The 24670-nt window shown below is 41.8% G+C and overlaps 1 protein-coding gene and 1 pseudogene across 1 annotated transcript in view; both read right to left on the bottom strand.

Moving 5' to 3' along the window:
- LOC135085810 (putative fatty acyl-CoA reductase CG5065) overlaps positions 1-1764 on the bottom strand; it is a 94350-nt pseudogene extending 92586 nt beyond the window's left edge.
- Positions 1765-4290: 2526 nt separating this feature from the next.
- LOC135085807 (SID1 transmembrane family member 1-like) overlaps positions 4291-24670 on the bottom strand; it is a 32450-nt gene continuing 12070 nt past the window's right edge. Inside the window, exons 12-20 of the mRNA XM_063980615.1 lie at positions 19754-19874; positions 17377-17452; positions 15042-15206; positions 10323-10440; positions 8927-9049; positions 7228-7344; positions 6490-6622; positions 5696-5900; positions 4291-4952 (exon numbers count right to left, since the gene is read on the bottom strand). Coding sequence (XP_063836685.1) covers positions 4776-4952; positions 5696-5900; positions 6490-6622; positions 7228-7344; positions 8927-9049; positions 10323-10440; positions 15042-15206; positions 17377-17452; positions 19754-19874 — 1235 coding nt within the window. The 3' untranslated portion in view covers positions 4291-4775. The remainder of the gene's footprint in view (positions 4953-5695; positions 5901-6489; positions 6623-7227; positions 7345-8926; positions 9050-10322; positions 10441-15041; positions 15207-17376; positions 17453-19753; positions 19875-24670) is intronic.

Raw genomic sequence — 24670 nt, 5'->3', positions numbered from 1 at the left:
TTCTTCTCACCTTCTCTATACACTTCCACGGCCGTCTGGAGCTCTTAAGGTGACTCTGCAATTATCGATCCATAGAATTTTACTCCATTAGCCTTGCGTCCAATTTGCATGTTCTCTAGAAAATGTAAGTCGCACTTCGCGAAGTTATTGGAGAAGTTCTGGTCCTCGAGCTGGTTTTCGAGTATGCAGGTTATGATCCTCCATCCTTCTTCTTATTGTGTGCTCACTGACATTCACTGGGCTTGCTGTTTGTAAACATTGGCGTATCTCAAACGTAGTGAGAACCCGATTTCTTGATATTGCAAGCACGATAATCGGGTCATCGCGCGGTGACATACACCTTAATTCCCCACTTCTTGGTCTTCTTGTGTAAAAGGCGGTCTGGTCATGCCTTTTTAACGTGTATCTTAAGTTTGTACGCCATAAATTGAAAGTTTCAGCCATCTCCCGCTGCATACGCCCTTGACTTCTAAGCAACACTATTTGAGCAACTTGAGCTGGAGTAATGGGTATTATTCTCAAATTATGGAAACGAGAATAACCCTAAGATTAATTTAAAAACAAAAAACAAAACGCCAAGCCCTTACAACATTTAATATCGAATTTAAACTTACCCATACTCTTTACGCTCCAACAACGAAACGCGTTTCTAGAGTCAAAAAAGTTAAAATGACGCATTTTTTTATTAATCTAGCCTCTTAAATTAACAAAAACAAATGTTCTCTTAACATGTAACATGAAACTTAAGTATACAACACCTATTTGGCCTCATATCTGGTAGTTTAGGCTTGGGCCAAATTCCGTGCCGCTGAGTGTAGTTGATTTGTCAATAATGGTACCTAAAGGTCAATTTTATAGCTTTTTGCAGATTAACTTGATGAAAAACTTAGCTTAGGACAATGTTACAGTAAAGCAGAAATATTGTTTTTAGTGAAAACTCGATATCATAATAATTGGTTTGTTTATAAATCGAGTTACCAATGTTTTGAATTACACTGATTGAGATGACAACCCAGAGCCAACTTCTACTCACATGTTTACTTGTACTACAGAAATCATTCATTGAGAAATTAGTAAATAAATACTATAATGGACTTTAGATCAAGTAGTGATGTCATGATTATAATTTAGCACATCACACAAGTAATATCCATTTCCTACACTTTTGTTGTTCAATTATATACTTAGCAACGGCCGATTTTAACGAGGTAATCGCAAATTCGGGCAGAAATGAAGACATCAGGTATTCTATTTATGGAAGGTGACATACTAGCATCACTAGCGAGGTGAATTTCGACGTTATATCACGATATCGAGCTTTATATGGCCAAGAATACGTTTGGGATGACTAGATAATGCACATATCCTTCGACCGCAGGAAAACAACAAGGTTTGTACAAGGTTTTGCCTTAAAAACAGAGCTATCTCCTGCAAGGCTGAGTGTTTATTTTATCGAAATCTGCTAGCCATTGCTGCGTCAGCGTGATTAGTAGAAGATTCGATGAATTTGCAAGGGTTTTTAGCGAGAGAGAACCGCGTAAAATCCATGGGAAATACGTACCGTGCATTTATCCACTGTTATGAAAATCGGGATCGCTCTTGCGGTCACCATCAAACTTGTCTCGTAGAATGATCAACGCCACTTTAGCACAACCACTAATACACGTCACTGGCACTATAAAATCACTTGTCGTTATATTTTCTACGAATTATCGCACGTTTTCTGAGTAAGCTGTCGTCTCTAAAGTTTTGACGTTATGTGAGTCGGCCATATTTCTTTTGGGACAACAAAAGCAGGGAGTGTTGCCACCGCAAAATTTTTATCTCCCCATCATTTTGGAGTGATAATAAAATAAATTTCATAATCCTGAACAGTTTAAGAATATTTTCAAAAATATTTTTAAAAATATCTACATGTTTTAAAAACCAAAAATGAGTTTTATTTTCAGTATCACTTTGTATTTTATTAATGTAAATTTTACAATAACATCTAAAGCAGAATATCGATGCTATCACATTAATATTAGATAACCAATTTATTTTCATTACTATCGAACTGTTATCACGATAAGGAGGTACTGAATGGTTGAAAACTCCTACAAACGTTGCAAGACGGTTGCATCGCCCTGGGGAGGTGTGCCCGTGCAGTGTATAGTATAATCCATTGAGAGGTGTACCGCACATGCGCAGTCCCTGCCTTCAACTAGGCCACTGGGGCATCGACTGCCCCGATGCTAGGTCACAATGCACACAGCTATAATGGGTCGGTTATCTAGGACGTTGTTTTGGTCTACAATAAAGTGGGTGGAGCTCAGGTGAATCAACAGTAGACGCATAGCCGTAGGTCAATATTGGTTCGCGAAGCTTCTGCGTTGTTTGCGTACTTGAAAATAATTTCCTGCATTCGACTAATGACTATCCATTTCACAATAGTGACCGAGTTTCTTGCACTGTTTCTTCTCAGCACTGCTGGCCCATTTATTGTCCCGAAGCAGTGATAGGGTTAATACTGAGACGTGTAAAAAGTGCTTTTTAAAAGCCAATTTGCAAAAATAAATGAGTTTTTTTTCACAACTCAAACCCAAGTGGAATATTTCTCTCTCTGATTCACTTTATAAGTCTGAACTACTGAAGTATTCACTGATAGGGTGTAGAATTAAACACATTTTACTATAAATGATTTTATTGTACTATGTTTTTGGTAAAAATGATACACTCTTTTACATTACGTCTAGGTCTAATACAGGAATCTAACTTAATACACGACTGTCTTTAAGTCTAAAAGTTAATGTAGCATTATAATTATTCAATTACATTTGTCTTACAAAATAGTTACACAACAAGCTTAAATAAACTTTTTAACATATTAAAATAATAACTTTTAAATAAAATACTCTGCAACTTAAATACTAAATAATCGCGATTTTGATTACCAATACTAACTAGCCAACTTGGTTTTGACCGTTCGATCGTTCATCGTATTCAGCTAGTCACGCAATATGGGTATTTCCCTGGCCTTGTAAACACGGTGAATGAAAAGTGGAAAAGTTTCAAGGCATAGACAATTTTGACAGAAAATCATACTGATATTTTGTCCTTACACAACTTTGTAAGATATATTTACTATGATCTGGGATCGTCCGTACTATAACTACGTACGGAAGTACGTAACGCAAGAAATAGCTGTAATTGTTATTGTTTAGTGGGAAAAGTCGTTGTCATAAAAGTGAAGATAATATTAGCAAGAGTAAGAGAATATAAAAAATTGTAGGGGATGAGGAGTGAGGCTACGGAACCCTAATTTCGCGAGTCGGACTTACATATGAATTGAGTTGCAGCGGCAACTGAATAATTCGTACCGTGTCACGCACACGTTTTATCATCAAGCATGCCATTGACCAAATGACTAATTTGAAGTTGGGTTAATATTGGTAATCTTTAAGGACTCTGCCCACTACCCACACATCGTTACGTTTAACACACGTTGTTGTGGACAGAGTCCTTTCAATTCAACGTACAAACATTGGTCGATGCATTTGAAATAAACTTTTAAATTCAAATAAACTTCTGAGCAAACCTATAAAATAAATAATCTTACCACTGAAGACCAAAACTACGTTTTCAAGGCACCAATGCTTACATTTCAAAAATACGCTTAACGGAAAACATGAAAGGTGTCAATAGATTAACCAAATTAATACTTTAATTTTACAACTTTTGCTTTAACTCGCACTAAACCCAGTCATAACCTGCGTTGGGTTTGACGGGTAAACATTTTGGCACCAAAACTTTACGCAAGCACCAAGACATGTCAATCTTCTTTTATAGCGTACCTTTTTCTAAAATCCAATCAAAACACAAGGCACGGCTTACACAGTTACGTCCTATTTTTATTGTTGAGAAACCGGTTTCACAAAGTAAGGTTTCACAGAATCAGATGGTGCCAATCTGAGCCATTGATAAGTCAAATCTATTAATTAATGAACGAAAGAATCAAACATTTGTAACTGAAAAAAAAAACAAATACACGAAGACGATACAGTTTGTTTAAAATTCTACACATTTATTATCACATTAGTTGATATTGTTTGTTATCATTAAAAGCGAACTAAAAATAAACAGCCATTATGTAGGAATTACTTAAAATAACTCTGTTACAATGAGTACCTATCTACAATATTTAACACATTACAATACAAATACGTTAAATCTAGTGAGAAGTCTACACACACAATACAAAATTCATACAAGATTAATGTTGCCAGCACAAAAAAACTAGCTTAGTTGATAGTATAAAATAGAGGAATATAATCTTAGGTTTAAAAAATAGTTTGATTAAGTTTTTCATACTTTGAACGTCCATAGCGCTTTGTTAGAAATGGGCGTTAGTCAATACATACATCTACAAAAAAAATGTGCAAGTTAAAAAAATATTTCCCAATAATTGATAGTCAGACACCATACATTTTGTCAAATAGTTTTAAGTTTCAATCAACCCCTTTTAACATCTTCTTTTTTTTGCAGACCTAAATGAGCCTTTAAACGATGCTCAAGTTACATCCACTGAGCAAAATATTGTATTCTAATACTTTTGCAGACTCAAAAGCAATATTGAGCATGAGATCTCAGATTATGAGGTTGTTTAAAACACCGATACTTTGTCTTGCATCTGCTGAAAGGGATCTTATTTTGTGTTAAAAAATTTTTGCAGACTCAAAACAAACTCATAAGCAATTATTGAGTATGAGATCTCCGATTTTGAGGTTGCTTAGAAGTTAGAACACTGGAATCTCGGTCCTCGGGGTGTCCCGCAAAGCGTCATCTACTGTCAATAGCATGTTAAAGTATAAGAACATAGCCGCGGCGGATGCGAAGTGCCACACGTCGTGGGAATCGTAGAACTGTAGCGCAGAGCACACTGCGTTGTGACGACGAGACATGGCTGGCGTTTGCTGTAGGGAGAAACGAATCGGTAGAGGAACATGGTCTGACCACAATAATTAAAAAAAATATGGAAGGCTATAAATACGGGCAGTTGAAGTAGTCAAGCTTTATTTTCTTTTAAGCCTAGCATAAATATTCTTCTATTTAAATTCATACATAATAATAACTGCTCATGTCATGTAGTCATTAAGTTCATTTTTATTATTAGTTGTAGCTTGAAGCAGTTGAAACTAAATTTTTCAGACTGCCAGTGTATAGTAGCTAAAAAAACACAGATAAGAAATACAGAAATTCAACTGTTAGGTCTAAGTCCATTCATAATCACCATTCGTCAACTGAACATAAAATTCACGAAAGATCAGCGTTACCTAATTCAGTCACTACCGTTTTATCTTGCTTCTTTCTTGGTCCCTCGAGTAAGCTATAGTACAGGGTGTTAGGTAAATGGATATATGAGCCGACACTAGCCCATGTTAACATGGTCATATAAATGGTATGGCGAAGTCAGAAAATTGATATCTTCATTTTAATTATTTTATTTTTCATACAAATCGGATTTTATAAAATTTATTTTTTATGAAAATTTAAAAAATTAAAATGATGATATCAAATTTCTGACTTCACCATACCATTTATATGCCCATGTTAACATGGGCTAGTGTCGGCTCATATACCCATTTACCTAACACCCTGTATAAAATTTTAACTATTAAAAAAACTAATTAATTTCATCAAAGTCCCAGACACTCACCGACCACTTAGTCCTCGAATCCAAGAAGAACACGACCGCCAGAGCCCAGCAAGCGAAGGTGGCCACGAGGTACGCCCACGTGTGGGCATACAGCTTCTCGCGGTGGACCAGCTTCATGCACACGTAGAATATCGTGTAGAGGAACGTGTTGCCCATTAAGATGGCTAGTACGTGACGCGCGAAGTCTTTGTTGTGCTCGTATAGGCTGAAAACGATTTTTAGATAATAATATAGTCTGGTCACCGAGCAGATAGAATTTCGCACAATTACCCCAAACTACCCATCCTTATCACTCGCGCGTAATTATATTGCTGTCGCGACTGTGCGACGGGTGGCCGCAGTGAGTGTAGCTGGGGGTCATTGTACGAAATTATATCTGCCTGGCGACCGGACTTTAGATAGATAGATATTTATTTGCATCGCCATACTGTAATATAGGATAGATAAGGCTTAAAGCTAAACAGATCATTATGAACCCTGTCGGGCCTGTAAGTAAAGTGTGCTATAGTAGCTAAGGAAACCTCCAAATAAATCAAATGAAAACATTTTATTTGCGAACATGGGTATTACAAGTTTTTTAGTATCTCCATCTTACACCTTTTGGCATACAAAATTATAAATTAAACTTATCAATTTTCATTCACTCAAAAATGCGCGGGTGCCACGGTTTTTTTGGGTGGTCATGGTTATTTTTCATATTAAATTATTTTTATCCGCTGTTCTATGGAGCTTATTAAAAAAATTGGATACCCTAATTACAAAATCACCCTGTATGTACCTCTTAAGAAACTCACCCATAAACAGCCAGAGCCCAGTTGGCCACATTGGCCAGTGCCAGCAAGACAGCGCGCGCGGTGTAGTTCGGCTTCAGTGCGTATCTACCGTGCTCGCGGAGTAACCCCCAGCCACGCGGGAATACGCGTAATTCTAGAGGAATAAGGTCGAAAATCCTTTATTTTTATCGACGGAAAACGCGTGAAGCTCTAGAGGAAAAAAGTCGAAAAAGCTTCGTTTGTGCTGCGGGGAAACAACCCTAATTCTAGAGGAATAAGATCGAAAATGTTGTATGCAAAAATCACAATTCTAAAAAAATTTAAAAAAAAAACAGTGCCTTAAGGAGCTTTTTTACAAGTCTCATAATATTTTTTTAAATAATTTAAATCAATTAAAATTATTTTTAATTTAAACTGCCTGATTAAAAAATACGGTGTTGCCATTTTTTAAAAATCTCCCTTTATTTAGGGTGGATATCTGTGTTTTAGTGCCACAATATTTCTGTCATAGCGGCTCGAATTCACAAACTTACAAGCTAGCTTTGGTCAGAAATAGGCAGTAATGGGCAACTACTGGTTAGTTAAACAAAAAAAAACCTTCACTGGTTGGTTTTTCATTGGTGGTCAAGCTGTAGATCCTGGCTACACAGTTTGCAGTCCCGTGTACAAAAAATAAATAAAATTGAATAACCTTACTATAGTCTGGTCTGTGAGCAAATAGAATTTTGTCCAAAGACCCCAAGCTACAACTTAACTTACCGAGTTTAAACTGCCCCACGTAGTATATTTTGAGCGTGAGCACGAGGCAAGTGGTCAAATGTAGAATGGTGAAGAAAGTCCAGAAATACACGCTGGGGTACATTATGCCAAAGAGACCTGCAGACAAGAATATTTGATAAACATTTACCTGGTAATGGTAGGATCATAAAGTTATTATTCCTTCGGAATAAAGCAACAACCACGAGCTGTCAAACGAAACTAAATTTTCGTGACACGACTGGTGTGTCAGTGTAGGATTATTTCACTGTTTTGTACAATAAATCAATCACTGAACTGATCACCACGTTTCTGAAGCACTTTTTTCATAAACATCCACCATTTCACTCACGTAAAATCTGAAAATATATGAGTTTAAATTTTCAGCGTGCCACTGCGTGCCTCTGAACTGTCAATTAGTTCAAAAAATGGTTCTGTTTGACGTGACGGCGACGGCTCACGCATCTCTTTTTATCACACAGTGTTGCTGCTAGTGACATCTCGCTCGCTCAGTTCTTTGTTGCTCTATTCGGCTAGGTATATTAACTTTATGGGTACGATTCATGCCGAAATATTTTGAATTTTAGTGTCCCAAAACATAAGGTTCAATTTTTTTTCTCTAAATCGACATAGCCCGCAGAACTCGATGAATTGATGACCATTGGGGCTTAGAAGTTTTCAATGTGGACAGGGCACTCGGTGTACCGACGATCTGGTTATGGTCACAGGAAGCGCCTGGGTGTGGGCAACAGTACCAGTCGTTGAGGAAGTTGGACCAAGGACTGGTCGTTCAGGTGAATGTAATTCTTTAACGCAATGGTGAACTTAGATAAATGATATTTTTATCACTTCTAGTGAAGAATTTTATTAGGCTACCTACCTACCCAAATTTTTTCAGACTTGTGATGGGTAACTATCCCATTCTCATTACTTTTTGAACAACCTTAGTATCAACTAGCGGCCGCCCGCGACTTCGTACGCGTGGATCCCGTTTTACCCCCTTCATCTATCTTACGCGGTTTAGATTTATTCATACAAATGTAGTTCCCGTGGGAATTTTGCAATATACTGTTGTAACTAAGCTTTAGTTTACTAAGGTACCTGCATGCCAAATTTCAAGCGTCAACTTAAGCGGTTTAGATTTTTCATACAAAAGGATTTTCCCGCTGATTCCCGTTCCCGTGGCATGTTCCTAAGTATACTATAACCTGCCCAGGAGTATGAAGAATAATTGTACCAAGTTTCGTTAAAATCCGTCGAGTAGTTTTTGTTTCTATAAGGAACATACAGACAGACAGACAGACAGACAAAAATTTTACTGATTGCATTTTTGGCATCAGTATAGATCACTAATCACCCCCTGATAGTTATTTTGAAAATACAGGGTGTTAGGTAAATGGGTATATGAGCCGACACTAGCCCATGTTAACATGGGCATATAAATGGTATGGTGAAGTCAGAAATTTGATATCATTTTAATTTTTTAAATTTTCATACAAAATAATTTTTATAAAATCCGATTTGTATGAAAATTAAAATAATTAAAATGAAGATATCAATTTTCTGACTTCACCATACCATTTATATGACCATGTTAACATGGGCTAGTGTCGGCTCATATACCCATTTACCTAACATCCTGTATGTTTCATGTACAGAATTGACCTCTCTACAGATTTATTATAAGTATAGGAAGACTCACCGAGTGCCATGACGAGTGCGAGCAACATGAAGGTAGCGTGAGCGCGCGCGTTGACGTCAGGATGCCGCGACTGGTAGATCTTGACCATGCACAGCACCGCTATCACGTACATGAACGACGAGTCTGCGGGAACACAATTAATAATAAGAAACGCTTCATTTGACAAAAGGACGACAACAAGACAATAAAACCTACTCTCCTACTAATAAAGGCGAAAGTTTGGATGTCTGGATGTCATGATGTCTGGATGTTTGTTACTCTTTCACGCAAAAACTACTGAACGGATTTTGTTGAAACTAGTATTATTGTTTATAACCCAGATTAACATATAGGCTATAATTTATGACGATATGTGACAAATTTTCAACAAATAAATAAGACGTGTCTAAAAAGCGCCATCTATCGTCATTGGTTAAAATCTACAGCCAAAAAATTTAGACGTTCGTAAATAATCATGCGGGGAAGCCGAAAAAACGCCATCTATCAACATCATTAGTAATTAAACGAGGTCCACGCGTACGAACGACCGCCAGTAATACATAGTATCGTTCTTCGTACATGAACGATAAGTCTGGGAGAACATAATGTACACAACTAGTCAAAAGTCAAGGCGTACTGAGAGGGCTATGGAAGGGAGCCGCTTCCCTTCCCTAGTATTTTTAAGCATCTACGTTTTATTGTTTAAAATTCTAGCCCAGGAAGGACTGCAGACTGGTTCCAAGGAGGGACATTCTGGCCCGGGGAGAGACAAACTAGCAGTCCAGCTGAGGTCAGGTCAGGTCAGGTGAGGGGGAGGGGAAGTCTTCCTCAGGGGGAAGGGGAGACGGTCGGGCAGTTTGGCTAAGGGGGGGCAGTCTGGCTCAAATTTGGGAAAGGCCAGTCTGTCAGGGGGCAACCTAATCCAAAGGGAGTGCAGTCTCTCTTAAAAGGGGATTATGTCCTATACTCACCGAACTGGAAGTTCATCTTATTGGGGCAGAGGTGGTAGCAAGCAGACAGCAGTCCTTCCATCGCCAGCGCCAATGCCATCGAGTACAGCAGGCCAGGGTGCTGCGGGATGCCCAGGGTACTGTCAGTGTACCCTGGATCTATTGTCCGGCCCAGGAGGGAAGCAGTCTAGCTTAGTAGAGGAGCATTGTAGCCTTGGAGGACAGTCTAGCACGGGGAGGGAGGCAGTCTAGATCAGAAGAGGGAGGGGTAGTCTGTAGCACGGGGGAGGTAGTCCGGCCTGGGAGGAGGTAGCTAACTTACATGGGCTCCGGCTCAGATGAGGGGCATTCTGGCTCAGGGGTCAGTCTGGCTCAGGGGGGGGGGAGGGCATCCTGTCTCTTGAGGAGCACTCTGGCTTAAAGGTGACAGTCTGCTTAAAGATAAGATCATATCCTAGGGTACTTACCGAACTGGAAATTCATCTTGTTGGGGCAGAGGTGGTAGCAAGCAGACAGCAGTCCTTCCATCGCCAGCGCTAGAGCCATGGAGTACAGCAAGCCAGGGTGCTGCGGGATGCCCAGGTGCTGGGAAATAATAAATTCAATGATATTTCACTGTGATGAAGTTTTTGACACCTTTTAATATGACACTTAGTACTTGAACTTGTAGCACTGTTCTGACACTTCTAATATTACTTCTGACACCTTTGACATGACACTCGTCACCTTTAAGACACTTTCTGACACTTTACATTTCAACTATAGATGACCCACGCTGAACTGTCCCACCAAACTCAATGACAGGGGGGCGCTACCATCGTTCAACTATATGGTTTCCAACATGGCAAAAATTGGAACCAGTGATCCGGTATTGACGGTGGCGCCCCACTGTCAATGTCATGCATAGGACAGTTCAGTATTTTGGAACTATACGTTTGTCAAAAATTTGTTCTGAGACATTTAAAATACTTTGACAAGACACTTCCCATTTTAAAACATTTTTGACACTTTTAGATGCGACATAATATCTTATTCATAGACACTTGTTACCTATCAATCGGTTAACCTCATTTGCACCTTTTGACACCTTTTAACATGACATTAGTCATTTTTAAAACAGTTCTAAAGAAGAACTACACTGAACTATCCTTTATTTGACACTGACAGGTGGGCCACCGTCAGTAGCGGATCGCTGGTTCTGACTTTTGCCACGGTGGAAACCATGTGTAGTTGAACGAAGATGGTGGCGCCCTTCTGTCATTGTCAAATAAAGGACAGTTTGGCGTAGTTCTTCTTTAACACTTCTGTGTCGCTTTTGTCACGTTAACTACAACCTTTTACAAACTTTTATTACCCTTTAACCCTTCTAGATACCTGCGGTAGCCCGCGTGCTTTTTTCACCTCATATTTTTTAGCTACTTTTGTCCCCTCTTAACCCATGTATCTCACCTGTGGCAGCCCGCGCCGCCTGTGCACTTGCGCCATGAATATCAGCCCGAGCACAACATAACCCACGTTGGAGTACACGTGGTTGAAGTCCGACAGCGAGCCCACGGGGTGCGCGCACAGCAACTTGTAGTATAGGCACACTGACACTTGCGATGCTCTTCGACACACTTTCGCCATTTTATGACATTTCTGACACTTCTAAGATGTTTCTGACTCTTTTATATATGACACAAACTTATCTTTTTAGCGTCAGTTCTGATACTTAAAGTGCAGTTTGACACCTTTTTAAGATGACACTAGTCATTTTTTTAGTTTTGACACTTCTAAGATGCTGTTTGACTCCTTTTAATATGACACTTTTGCTTTTTTATAATCCTCCTGACACTTGCGATGCTGTGACATTTGCGATGCTCTGACACTTGCGATGCTGTGACACACACTTGGGGTGCTGTGACACTTGCGACGCTGAGACACTTGCGACGCTGTGACACTTGCGACGCTGTCACACTTGCGACGCTGTGACACTTGCCATACGATGCTGTCACACTTGCGATGCTGTGACACTTGCGAAGCTGTGACACTTGCGATGCTGTGACACTTGCGACGCTGTCACACTTGCCATACGATGCTGTCACACTTGCGATGTGGTGACACTTGCGATGCTCTGACACTTGCAATGCTCTGACACATGCAAGTTCAGACACTTGCGATGCTGTGACACTTACGATGGTCCGACGATGCTCTTCAACACCTTTTAATATAAAACTTTCGTCTTTTTCGTGACATTTCTGTCGTTTTTTGCACCAACTTTTGTCCCTTCTTAACCCATGTATCTCACCTGTGGTAGCCCGCGCCGCCTGTGCACTTGCGCCATGAATATCAGCCCGAGCACAACATAACCCACGTTGGAGTACACGTGGTTGAAGTCCGACAGCGAGCCCACGGGGCGCGCGCACAGCAACTTGTAGTATAGGCACACTGACTGACACTTGCGATGCTGTGACACTTGCGACGCGATGCTCTTCGACACACTTTCGCCTTTTTATGACATTTCTGACACTTCTAAGATGTTTCTGACTCTTTTCTATATGACACTTATCTTTTTAGTGACAGTTATGACACTTATCTTTTTAGTGACAGTTATGACACTTATCTATTTAGTGACAGTTATGAAACTTATCTTTTTAGTGACAGTTATGATACTTATAGTGCTGTTTGAGACCTTTTAAGATGACACTAGTCATTTTTAGACAGTTTTGACACTCCTATGCTACTTTTTGTCACCGTAGTACCTCTTAAACCAACTTTTGTCATCTTTTAACCCTTCTAAATAAGTTTTTTTTTAACCTTCCATACCGACTTTTGACGTGTCATAAAATGTTAGTTTTTGTCCCTTCTTAACCCATGTACCTCACCTGTGGCAGCCCGCGCCGCCTGTGCACCTGCGCCATGAATATCAGCCCGAGTACAACATAACCCACGTTGGAGTACACGTGGTTGAAGTCCGACAGCGAGCCCACGGGGCGCGCGCACAGCAACTTGTAGTATAGGCACACTGACTGACACTTGCGATGCTCTTTGACACACTTTTGCTACTTAAAATGCTCTTTGACATCTTTTGACACTTACAATGCTGTGACACTTGCGATGCTGTGACACCTGCGATGCTGTGACACTTGCGATGATGTGACACTTTCGATGCTGTGACACTTGCAAATTCTGACACTTGCGATGCACTGACATTTACGATGCTCTTCGACACACTTTCGCCTTTTTGTGACATTTCTGACACTTCTAAGATGCTTTCGGCACCTTTTAACTTGACACTACTAAACTAGCCATTTTTAAGACAGTTCTGATACTTCTAAGTTAATTCTGACACTTCTAAGACAGTTCTGACACTCCTAAGACAGTTCTGACACTCCTAAGACAGTTCTGACACTCCTAAGACAGTTCTGACACTCCTAAGACAGTTCTGACACTTCTAAGACAGTTCTGACACTCCTAAGACAGTTTTGACACTTCTGAGACAGTTCTGACACCCCTAAGACAGTTCTGACACTCCTAAGTCAGTTCTGACACTTCTAAGACAGTTCTGACACTTCTAAGACAGTTCTGACACTCCTAAGACAGTTCTGACACCCCTAAGACAGTTCTGACACGTCCAAGACAGTTCTGACACTTCTAAGACAGTTCTGACACCTTTAAAACCGTTCTGACACCTTTAAGACAGTTCTGACACTTTCAGTTCTGACACTCCTAAGACAGTTCTGATACTTTCTAAGTCAGTTCTGACACTTCTAAGACAGTTCTGACACTCCTAAGACAGTTCTGACACTCTTAAGACAGTTCTGACACCCCTAAGACAGTTCTGACACTCCTAAGACAGTTCTGACACTCCTAAGATAGTTCTGACACTTCTAAGACAGTTCTGACACTCCTAAGACAGTTCTGACACGTCTAAGACAGTTTTGACACTCCTAAGTCAGTTCTGACACTTCTAAGACAGTTCTGACACTCCTAAGACAGTTCTGACACTCCTAAGATAGTTCTGACACGTCTAAGACAGCTCTAACACTCCTAAGACAGTTCTGACAGTTCTGACACTTCTATTCTACTTTTTGTCACCTCAGTACCTTTTATACCAACTTTTGTCACCTTTTATAACCCTTCTGACATTTAAGATGCCTTTGCTGTCTTTCGGCACGACACTATTGCCATTTTTAAGCAGTTTTAATAAGTATTTTTTTAACCTTCCATACCGACTTGTGACGTGTCATTAAATGTTAGTTTTTGTCCCCTTCCATATCGAATTTTTACATAATTATTTATAGATGTTTTTTGTCCCCTCTTAACCCATGTATCTCACCTGTGGCAGCCCGCGCCGCCTGTGCACTTGCGCCATGAATATCAGCCCGAGCACAACATAACCCACGTTGGAGTACACGTGGTTGAAGTCCGACAGCGAGCCCACGGGGCGCGCGCACAGCAACTTGTAGTATAGGCACACTGACTGACACTTGCGATGCTCTTCGACACACTTTCGCCTTTCTATGACATTTCTGACACTTGTATCTAAGATGCTTTCTGCAAATTTAACTTGAGACTACTAAACTAGCAATTTTTAAGACAGTTCTGACACTTTTAAAATAGTTTTGACACTCCTAAGACAGTTCTGACACTTCTAAGACAGTTCTGACACTCCTAAGACAGTTCTGACACTCCTAAGACAGTTCTGACACTCCTAAGACAGTTCTGACACTCCTAAGACAGTTCTGACACTCCTAAGACAGTTCTGACACGTCTAAGACAGTTCTGACACTCCTAAGTCAGTTCTGACACTTCTAAGACAGTTCTGACACTCCTAAGACAGTTCTGACACTCCTAAGATAGTTCTGACACGTCTAAGACAGCTCTGACACTCCTAAGACAGTTCTGACAGTTCTAAGACAGTTCTGACACTTCTATTCTACTTTTTGTCACCTCAGTACCTTTTATACCAACTTTTGTCACCTTTTATAACCCTTTTGCTTCTTAAAATGCTCTTTGACATCTTTTAACACGACACTATTGCCATTTTTAAGCAGTTTAATTAAGTCTTTTTTTTTACCTTCCATACCGACTTTTGACGTGTCATAAAATGTTTGTTTTTGTCCTTTCTTAACCCATGTAACTCACCAGCCGCCCTTAGTACCTTTTGCACCAACTTTTGTCCCTTCTTAACCCATGTATCTCACCTGTGGCAGCCCGCGCCGCCTGTGCACTTGCGCCATGAATATCAGCCCGAGCACAACATAACCCACGTTGGAGTACACGTGGTTGAAGTCGGACAGCGAGCCCACGGGGTGCGCGCACAGAAAGTTGTAGTAGCACAGGTCTTGGTCGCCCGTTTGGAATACCATCTGTGGAGAAATGGAAGGTGAGGGGTTAAAAATTATTGCATTTTATGTATTTGTAAAATAGTTTGCACCGCCTACTCAAATTCTCTGTTTTACCAAAATGTTTGGTTAGCTGGAAGAGAATGCCACATGGCATTAAGCTCGCCTGTTGTACCAATAAAGATTTTAAATAAATAAATAACCAATCAGATTCCACTATTTGCACATCTCCACTCCGTTCAGCTTCGGTGGAAATGGATCGAGCGGAGAAGTGTTGGACGCAATTTTTTTTTCTATAGAATTAGGCGGAGAAGAGCGGAAAAGTGCGGAGATATGCGGTGTTTCATAGATATCAATATTAGCAATAGACTGACAGCTGACAGCTACGCACAGCTCACACATCACCTCTCCGCTCCGCTTTGGTAGAAATACGCCCGTATTCACAAACATTACTATGAGGTCTCACAGTGCGCGTGGACGCACAGGGTGACAAACGAACCAATCACAGAGCTCTATTCAACGCTGTTCGATTTGCTGCTTCACTTAAGCAAGAATCGTTTGTGAATACGGGCGATAGCCTGCCAGCTTCGCCGCACATCTCTCGTCTCCGCGCCACTCCGCTCCGCTTTGGTGTAAACCGGGCCTGAGATGTGACTCGGGATCAGTTTACGTAATGGCCTGTGATACTGATCGTTTGTTCTTCCATTTCAGGTGTTGAGAGCGTCAACCAGCAGTGAAATTGGCTGAGTTTTGATTATGAAGTTGAGTTACGGTCTCTACCAGGCCTGTTCATCTCCGCGAGTTTTCATCGAAAACAAAACACGCACGATGGCCCACCTACAGGATACTATTCGACAAGGCCTCACATACGAGCGAACATTGACTCACGCACGCGTATTCATGTGTATGATGGAAGAAAATAAAGAAAATGGTGTACTAAATACTGTGCATTATTTAACTGCCTAAATAATAATAAAAACACAGAATGTACTTTTTTAAGTTGCCTCAAGACACTGAGAGGTAAATAAGTAGTTAATTCATGATAATTCATTCTAAATCATGTATTTCCTCCGCCATTTTCCGTAGTTTGGTACCTCACGTCACATCATTTTACCGAAGTCAGCCCTATAGCTTCGGCGCAGTGCCGGTCACTGACGTTTGTCAACAAAATGGCGCTTGACTCTTGAGACAGGCTAAATTACACCATATTGTTAATGACATTGAGCATACATTTTTTTAAATACCTTCGCGAAGTAAAACTTCTGTACGTAGTACTTATTATTATTCTGTGTCTCTACCCACTACACCGTATCATACCATGACCGTGCTAGGAACGTGTCAGGCACGAAAAGCAACACGATACGCTCAACTAAGCCCACTGAACGGATCGACGGCGTTCTGTGCAACATTTGTTGACGCTCCGTGCATGGCACGCGACGGTGTTGGTCGGTGACGGAACGGTCTACTGGAAATCTATTATTGTATTATCTATATATATAAAAGAAAGTCGTGTTAGTTACTCCACTTATAACTCAAGAACGGCTGAACCGATTTAGCTGAAAATTGTCAGGGAGGTAGTTTAGAGCCAGGAGAAGGACATAGGATACTTTTTATCCCGTTCGACAGCATTCCCGTGTGACTTGACATGAAACGTCAGTCACTCTAAAACGTGGTATAACAAAAAAGAATCAGACTTGGAATAACAAACCACGCGGGCGAAGCCGCGGGCGGAAAGCTAGTAGTGTCATATAGATGACCCACGCTGAACTGTCCCACCAAACTCAATGACAGGGGGGCGCTACCATCGTTCAACTATATGGTTTCCAACATGGCAAAAATCGGAACCAGCGATTCGGTATTGACGGTGGCGCCACGCTGTCAATGTCATGCATAGGACAGTTCAGTATTTTGGAACTATACTTTTCAATACAAATAATATTTATTTGCCTGACACGTTCCTAGCACGGCCATGGTATGATACAGTGTAGTGGGTAGACGGTGTTGGTCGGTGACGGAACGGTCTACTTCCGAACAGTGTCATACTTTTCAATACCAATAATATTTATTTTCCTGACACGTTCCTAGCACGGTCATGGTATGATACGGTGTAGTGGGTAGATACCTTTACTCGTCATATTATATGACGTCACGATAAAATGGCGCTATGCAAACGGTGCTAAGGTGGTATACTCACATGTTGGTACGTGAAGAGCAGTTGCACAACCGGCAATGCGTATACGACCGCCACCGTCAGAGAGCTCCAGAAATACCTGTGGATAAATGGAAATAAACATTTTTTCGTTCGAATAGCAATTGGCGCCTTATGGCAAAGGGCACCAACTTACAATGGGCGCCAATTAGCACAAGGCGCCAAGAAGAGCAAATTGCTATTAACGCAAAGGGCGCCAAAGCCAAATGATAAACGGCGCTAACTTGTAAAGGACACAAATTGACAAAGGGCGCCAAATGACGCAAAGTGGCTAAGGCGCCAAATCACAAACGACGTCAAATAGCTCGAAATGGTAAAGGGTGCCAATTAGCAAAGGGCACAAAATGGGACAAGTTGCAAAATTAGTTTTGTGTTAAGACAAATAAATATCTATCTACCTGTTAAACCTAGCAGAGTGAGCGCTGGGCGTAGCGCGGCTGATTGATTCATACAGGGAGTTTCGGGATTCTTAACGTGTCAAATAGTGAGGGCGCCAGTTGGTAAAATGTGGCAATTGGAATCATAGAAAAAGGCGCCAAGTGGCAAGGGGCGCCAACTGGTTAAGTGCGCCAAGATGCAATGGGCGCCAAGTGGCATCATGGCATATGGCGCGAAGTGGCATCATGGCATAGGGCGCCAAGTGGCATCATGGCATAGGGCGCCAAGTGGCATCATGGCATAGGGCGCCAACTGACATACGTTGCCAAATCTTAATAAGTCTTACCTGTTGGACCTAGCAGAGTGAGCGCTCGGCGTAGAGCGGGAAAGTCCCGCGAGTGTTAGCGGTTGTCTCAACGACACCCATACTGGGAGTTCCGGGATCGAGTCCGTTATGGAGTCACATGGTATAGGGCATCAGTAGTAAAGGGAATAAGGGGCGCCGAAAACCGGGCGTCGAATGGCAATTGGCGCCAATTGACAAAGGATGTCACGGCGCCAAGTGGCAAGGGGCGCCAAGTGGCAAGGGGCGCCAACAGGTAAAGGGCGCCAAGAGGCAATGGGCGCCAAGTGGCATCATGGCATAGGGCGCCAAGTGGCATCATGGCATAGGGCGCCAAGTGGCAACATGGCAAAGGGCGCCAAGTGGCAACATGGCAAAGGGCGCCAAGTGGCAACATGGCGAAGGGCGCCAACTGACAAAGGGCGCCAATGCCAATATGTCTTACCTGTTAGACCGAGCGGAGTGAGCGCTTGGCGTAGAGCGGGAAAGCCCCGCGAGTGTCAGCGGTTGTCTCAGCGCCGCCCATACTGGGAGTTCCGGGATCGAGTCCGTGATGGAGTCAAATGGTATAGGACACCAGTAGTAAAGAGAACAAGGGGCGCCAAAAACCGAGCGTCGAATGGCAAACGGCGCCAATTGACAAAGGGTGTCACGGCGCCAAGTGGCGAGGGGCGCCAACAGGTAAAAGGCGCCAAGTGGAGTCATGGCATAGGGCGCCAAGTGGCAATATGGCAAAGGGCGCCAAGTGGCAACATGGCAAAGGGCGCCAACTGACAAAGGGCGCCAATCTTAATAAGTCTTACCTGTTGGACCGAGCGGAGTGAGCGCTCGGCGTAGAGCGGGAAAGTCCCGCTAGTGTGAGTGGTTGTCTCAGCGCCGCCCATACTGGAAGCTCCGGGATCGAGTCCGTGATGGAGTCACATGGTATAGCGCGCCAAGTGGCATAGGGAACAAGCGGCGCAAAACTGGGCGTCGAATGGAAATAGGAACTAACCGGCAAAGGGCTTCAATTAGTAAAAGGGCGCCCAATGTCAAACGGCACCAATTGGCATCACCGCTAAGGGCGCCAATTGCCATTCGACGGTAATAGTGCAAGAGGTGCTACTTAGCAAAAGCAAAGAGCGCCAAGAGGCAACAAGTGCCAAATGGTTGATCTTTTTAATGCGCTATGCCAGACATCTTAACGTGTCAAATAGCGAGGACGCCAATAGGTAAAAGGCGGCAATTGGTATCATACCAAAAGGCGCCAAGTGGCATGGGGGCGCCAACTGGCAAAAGGCGCCATGAGGCAATAGGCGCCAATTGGCGTCATGGCAAAGGACGTCAATACGCTACACCACCGTGGGGAGTCACATGGTATAGCGCGCCCAGTGGCAATGAGAATAAGGGGAGCCAAAAAAAAGGGCGTCGTTTGGCAATAGGCGCCAATTGGTAAAGGGGGCCAAGTGGCGTCAAGGCAAAGGGCGCTAATCTGCTACACTAAGGTGTCCTAGTGCCAACTGGTAAAAGGCGCCAAGAGGCAATGGGCGCCAAGTGGCACCATGGCATAGGGCGCCAAGTGGAGTCATTGCATAGGGCGCCAAGTGGCATCATGGCAAAGAGCGCCAACTGACAAAGGGCGCCAATCTTAATAAGTCTTACCTGTTGGACCTAGCAGAGTGAGCGCTCGGCGTAGAGCGGGAAAGTCCCGCGAGTGTTAGCGGTTGTCTCAGCGCCGCCCATACTGGGAGTTCCGGGATCGAGTCCGTGATGGAGTCTGAAACTGTAGGAGGGTAGGAGATAAGCATGAGCTGTTATTTAAAATTGCACATTTTTTTAAAGATTAGCAATTTGCACAAATTACTAATAGTCCCGTCAGCGCCTCGTGTTAAGCTAAATAAGCTTGTGTCTGGCAATAGGTGTTTGGTGTAGTGGTTCAGAACGAACTACTATGCCGAGAGGTCCCGGGTTCGATTCCCGGCCGGGCAGAAATTGAAATGATGAATTTTAATTTCTGTGACGGGTCTGGGTGTGACTATGTATAATATGTATATATTTAAAAAAAAAAGTATATAAGTAGTATATCCGTTAAGCTAACACCCATAACACAAGCATTAAGGCGATTAGAGTCCTCAATGACCTTGGGCGTTTGACCTTCACGCCGCGCGAAACACCCGCGCACCCCGCACGAAAACTCCGATTTGACACCGATCAAAATTACACGGGCATAGGTAGATACAGAATAGAAGCTCTTTTTTCATGACATTACTGCCTATTATTTTAAACTTGAATTGATGAACCTTGATGTCGGTGTCATTTAACTCAGGCGTATGTATATCACGTGTATTTAATAAAAATAACACAATCCATGAACATTTTGTACGGGATATTTTTTTTTCGTAAATTTTCTAATGTTTTTGTTGGTTCAGCTGTTCTCGAAATTTGAACATGTAATAGGGGAGAGTTCGGTATATTGTACCGCCGGGTAAATTGTACCACCCTCATATTTCGTAAAGTATTTATTGAATGTCTGTAATTGCAACACTCAGCGATACACAACTAAATTCAATTAATATCGGCCATGTGGTTTTTGCCGTGACAACGAACACGTGTGTTTTATTTTGAAAAGTATTTTTTCATTGTTTTCAAGTAACTTTTGACAATGCATGTTTAGTTTGTAATTTTGTTAAATTAAATCACAGGGTGTTTCTAATATATTATTTAGAAGCGTAAATTAGTGCGGATTACAATTTTTTGAAACATTTTTCGGTATTTATAAGCTATATTTTTTACCGATTTTTTAAAAGCACTATCACCTAGTCGGCTAAATTGTACCACATCAAGTTGTATGGAACTTTACCAAAGGATTTTGAATTTTTTTTTAGTAAATCATATTTTGAAGTTATAATAGCGTAGTTATGTTTGACTAACAATAAATGAAAGCAAAATACTGGCAAAGTAGATTAGGTACAAGTGTGCGTTACGATAATTGGAATTACAAAACTTGTACTCAAAATCGTGATAACGTGTAAAACAATATCGATTGTCTATGTTATTAACTACTGTTTCTTTTCGTTTCCTTATTTTTTAAGAATGTATCGTATAATATTTTGCCATAGTTTTTTTATATGCTTGAAATTGATTGAAATCAAATTTAGTAACCCAGTGGTACAAATTATCGAACCGGTTGGCTAAATTGGACCGAAGCTCTGAGCTCGTATTTTGTTGATTTGTGCTAAATATACAACAATCATGTTAATTAATACTTATGAAATAGTAAGTTGAATAATTTATCTTTTATTATATACCATGAACATCAGCAAAAACAAAAGAAAACTATGTGTTAAATGGGATTGAAAAAAACTGGTCCAAATTAGCGGACTCTCCCTTATGTAGGTAACTTCGGGTGGAATCTTGCAAGCTGAATTTGTTAGACCAACTTCCTGACGACAACTGTAGGTATTGGAACACATAGTAGTATTGTCTATGGTTTAAAAAAGCAAATGTTTCTTCTTTTGTCTATTGTCATTCTTTTTGTGTCACTTATGAGGAATAAACTGAAAATGTGTTTAATCTCGTCTTTTTATTAGAAATCCTTCAACAACTGATTGAGTTAAAATTTTGGATATACATGTAATTCGGATGACAATGCAATATTACAAATCGTCTTGTCTTTTTAAATCACGTCTTTCTTCATGACAAGTAGGTAATCAGTTCAGCTCTCACTATTTGCCTTCTTTCTCGCACTCATCATTTCGTGGACTGTCTTTACGTCTAACGAATCCGGGAACTCTTTGAGTAAACCAGTTTTCAACTCGTCCCACGACCTGAATGGCTTCTCCGACCGCAACCAGAGTGCCGCTGTTGCAATGAGGGATCTGGGTCCCACAATAAGTTGGTGTAATGGTGACCAACCAAAGATCTCAGCGTTCTCCTCCACCTCTTGGACCCATCTTGATGCGGTGACAGTTTGGTCTCGACCACTAAATTTTGGGATCAGCTCCTCGGCATAGGCAAAAGTAGTAGGTATGAGCTGCTCCAGGGTCCTGCTCGGGCCAGCACCTTCCGCATCTTCGAAATCATGTTTACTAGCTCGTCGTCTCATGATTGATGAAAGTACGTCTCACGTCTCAATCCGTCGTAATATAAAGTTGAAAATAAATAACGGAATATATTTTCAACTTTTACTTATCTAGTGCCGTTTTTTTTTGGAGTCGATTTTTTTACACTAATAGATTCTATTTAGGTAGATAATAGCGTCCGAGCATGCCTTAATTCAATCGTATCGTCTGACTGAACGTGCTCTATGAACAACTCTGACATAAAAACTATTGTCAAACAAAGACTAGGTTGCACCATCTTATTTTAAATTTGACAAAAGTCAAAAATCTGTCAAACTCCATACAAAAAAACACCGGTTATCGCCAAAGCTACGGTCAAAGTTAGGTCACGTCAGGTGGTGCAACTTAGCCAAAGAAAAATTCATTTTGATCGCTAATGTCAGTTTGCAGCGAGTAACACAACCTCCCCGTCTGAAGGCCAGCGGCCGACTGCCGCCCGCACCCCGCGAAGGCCCCCTCAACAGCAAAACGTTCGGAATTTATGAAAAGTAAAATTTATGAATGAAAGTAATGTTCGATTGAAAAACGCAACGTGTCATTTAAAGATTAAAGAATTCCTAATCTATTCGTGCAAAAATCTTTTAAATTAACATAGCCGTTTTGGAGGAGTAGGGAATTTAAGTAAAAAATCGATGTCCCGTATTTTTTTTTTAATCCAAAACAAAGAGACGTTGCGAAAATTCAAACGTCACAAATGTAGTCCTTGAACTGTTGTATAACATATATTTTTTTCAACTATTTCTGTCCAGCAGTAAAAGAGGAGTAGGCTTTACAAAATGCCCATTTGACGCGGATTGAGGACTCTAATCGCCTTAAGTTGCTTACTTTGGGGCTAGCTGGCGCTGTGTGAAATTGTCCAAAGATTTATTATTAAAGATTTAATAGTCGAGCGGCGGTGGGATTCGAACCCGCGTTCCTCGGATCTCGAGTCGGCCACTCCGACCCATTCACTGTTCGGCTATTGTGACTATGTACGGCTCATTGCATGTCTGCGCCATTTAGTTCCATTCTAAAGCTTGTATATGTGTAAAATAAAATGGGCACATGCCACACTACGGATATAAAATTACTTTTTTATAAATAAATACATAAATATTGAATAACAAACAGATAAGTTCGTTTCATGCACACAAATCTACCTCAGCCCTGACATTTGTCATATTTTCGAGTGTCTGTGGTACCAATCTTTAAGGAAGATTTTACATGGACCTTCGAGCCGGATTTAAAGCGACCAATGGATCTACAGTTCACAACGTGACGTGCCATCGTCTGTACGAGTACATTACACTAAACCACACGTTAGTAACGTGTCAGGGAGGAAGTTTCCCTGAGAGATTTTACATGGTCCTTCGAGCCGGATCTGAAGCAGCAACAACATCTACAGTCTACGAAGTATCGTGCCGTGGTTTGTACATTATATTGACTACATCACACGTTAGTAACAACGTCCCTTTCGGGCGGGTGCGTACGATAGATACCGTCGTCCTGGTCGTCTTGTGGCGATCACGAGACGTGGATGGACTACCACGATTGAGTCGCTCTTCGGAAGCTCCACACAGCAACAGCAATCGCTTAACACTTTATGGGAAGGTTTGCATGGTCCTTCGAGCCGGATTCAAAGCTTTGGATCTACAGTGACGTGCCGTTATTCTATATCACGCGTTAGTATCGGACGGGTGCGTACGATAGATACCGTCGTCCTGGTCATCGTCTTGAATTGGTGCCGCCGGCGCGGCCACGGGCGGGTCACGGGCGGGTCACGAGACGTCGACGGTCCGGGGTCGTTTAGTACTACCACTGTTAAATGCAGGATCCCGCAAAACTGGACTATCGTGTAAATACACAAAGATGTGTTTTGAATTCTAATTCGGGTCAGTTTTTTGCGGGACACTTCAAACGTGTGAATGTAAGTATTAAAACCGTAGGAAAGAGCCCTGACAGTGATACTTCAGTCAATCAGTCAGTGCAGTGAGTGTCAGGAAGATGCCCTGAGAGATTTTACATGGTCCTTCGAGCCGGATTCAAAGCTTTGCATCTACAGTGACGTGCCGTTATGCTACATCACACGTTAGTATCGGGCGGGTGCGTACGATAGATACCGTCGTCCTGGTCATCGTCTTGTATCGGCGCCGGCGCGGCCACGGGCGGGTCACGAGACGTGGACGGACCGGGGTCTTCTAACACTTCGTTCGTTTCAGCCGAAAGACCTCCACTGCTGGACAAAGGCCTCCCCCAAGGATTTCCACGAAGACCGGTCCTGCGCCGCTCGCATCCAGGCACCTCTAAAACTACCACTACCACTGTTACAACTCTTTAGGGCTCTTTCCCTTGGCAAACTCGTTTAGAAGGATCCAGTAATGCAGGATTTCGCAAAACTGGACTATCGTGTAAATACACAAATATGTGTTTTGAATTCGAATTCGGATCAGTTTTTTGCGGGACACTTAAAACGTGTGAA

This window comes from Ostrinia nubilalis, chromosome 29 (assembly GCF_963855985.1).
Source record: "Ostrinia nubilalis chromosome 29, ilOstNubi1.1, whole genome shotgun sequence".
NCBI lineage: Eukaryota > Metazoa > Arthropoda > Insecta > Lepidoptera > Crambidae > Ostrinia > Ostrinia nubilalis.
This window is presented reverse-complemented; position numbering and strand designations above follow the sequence as displayed.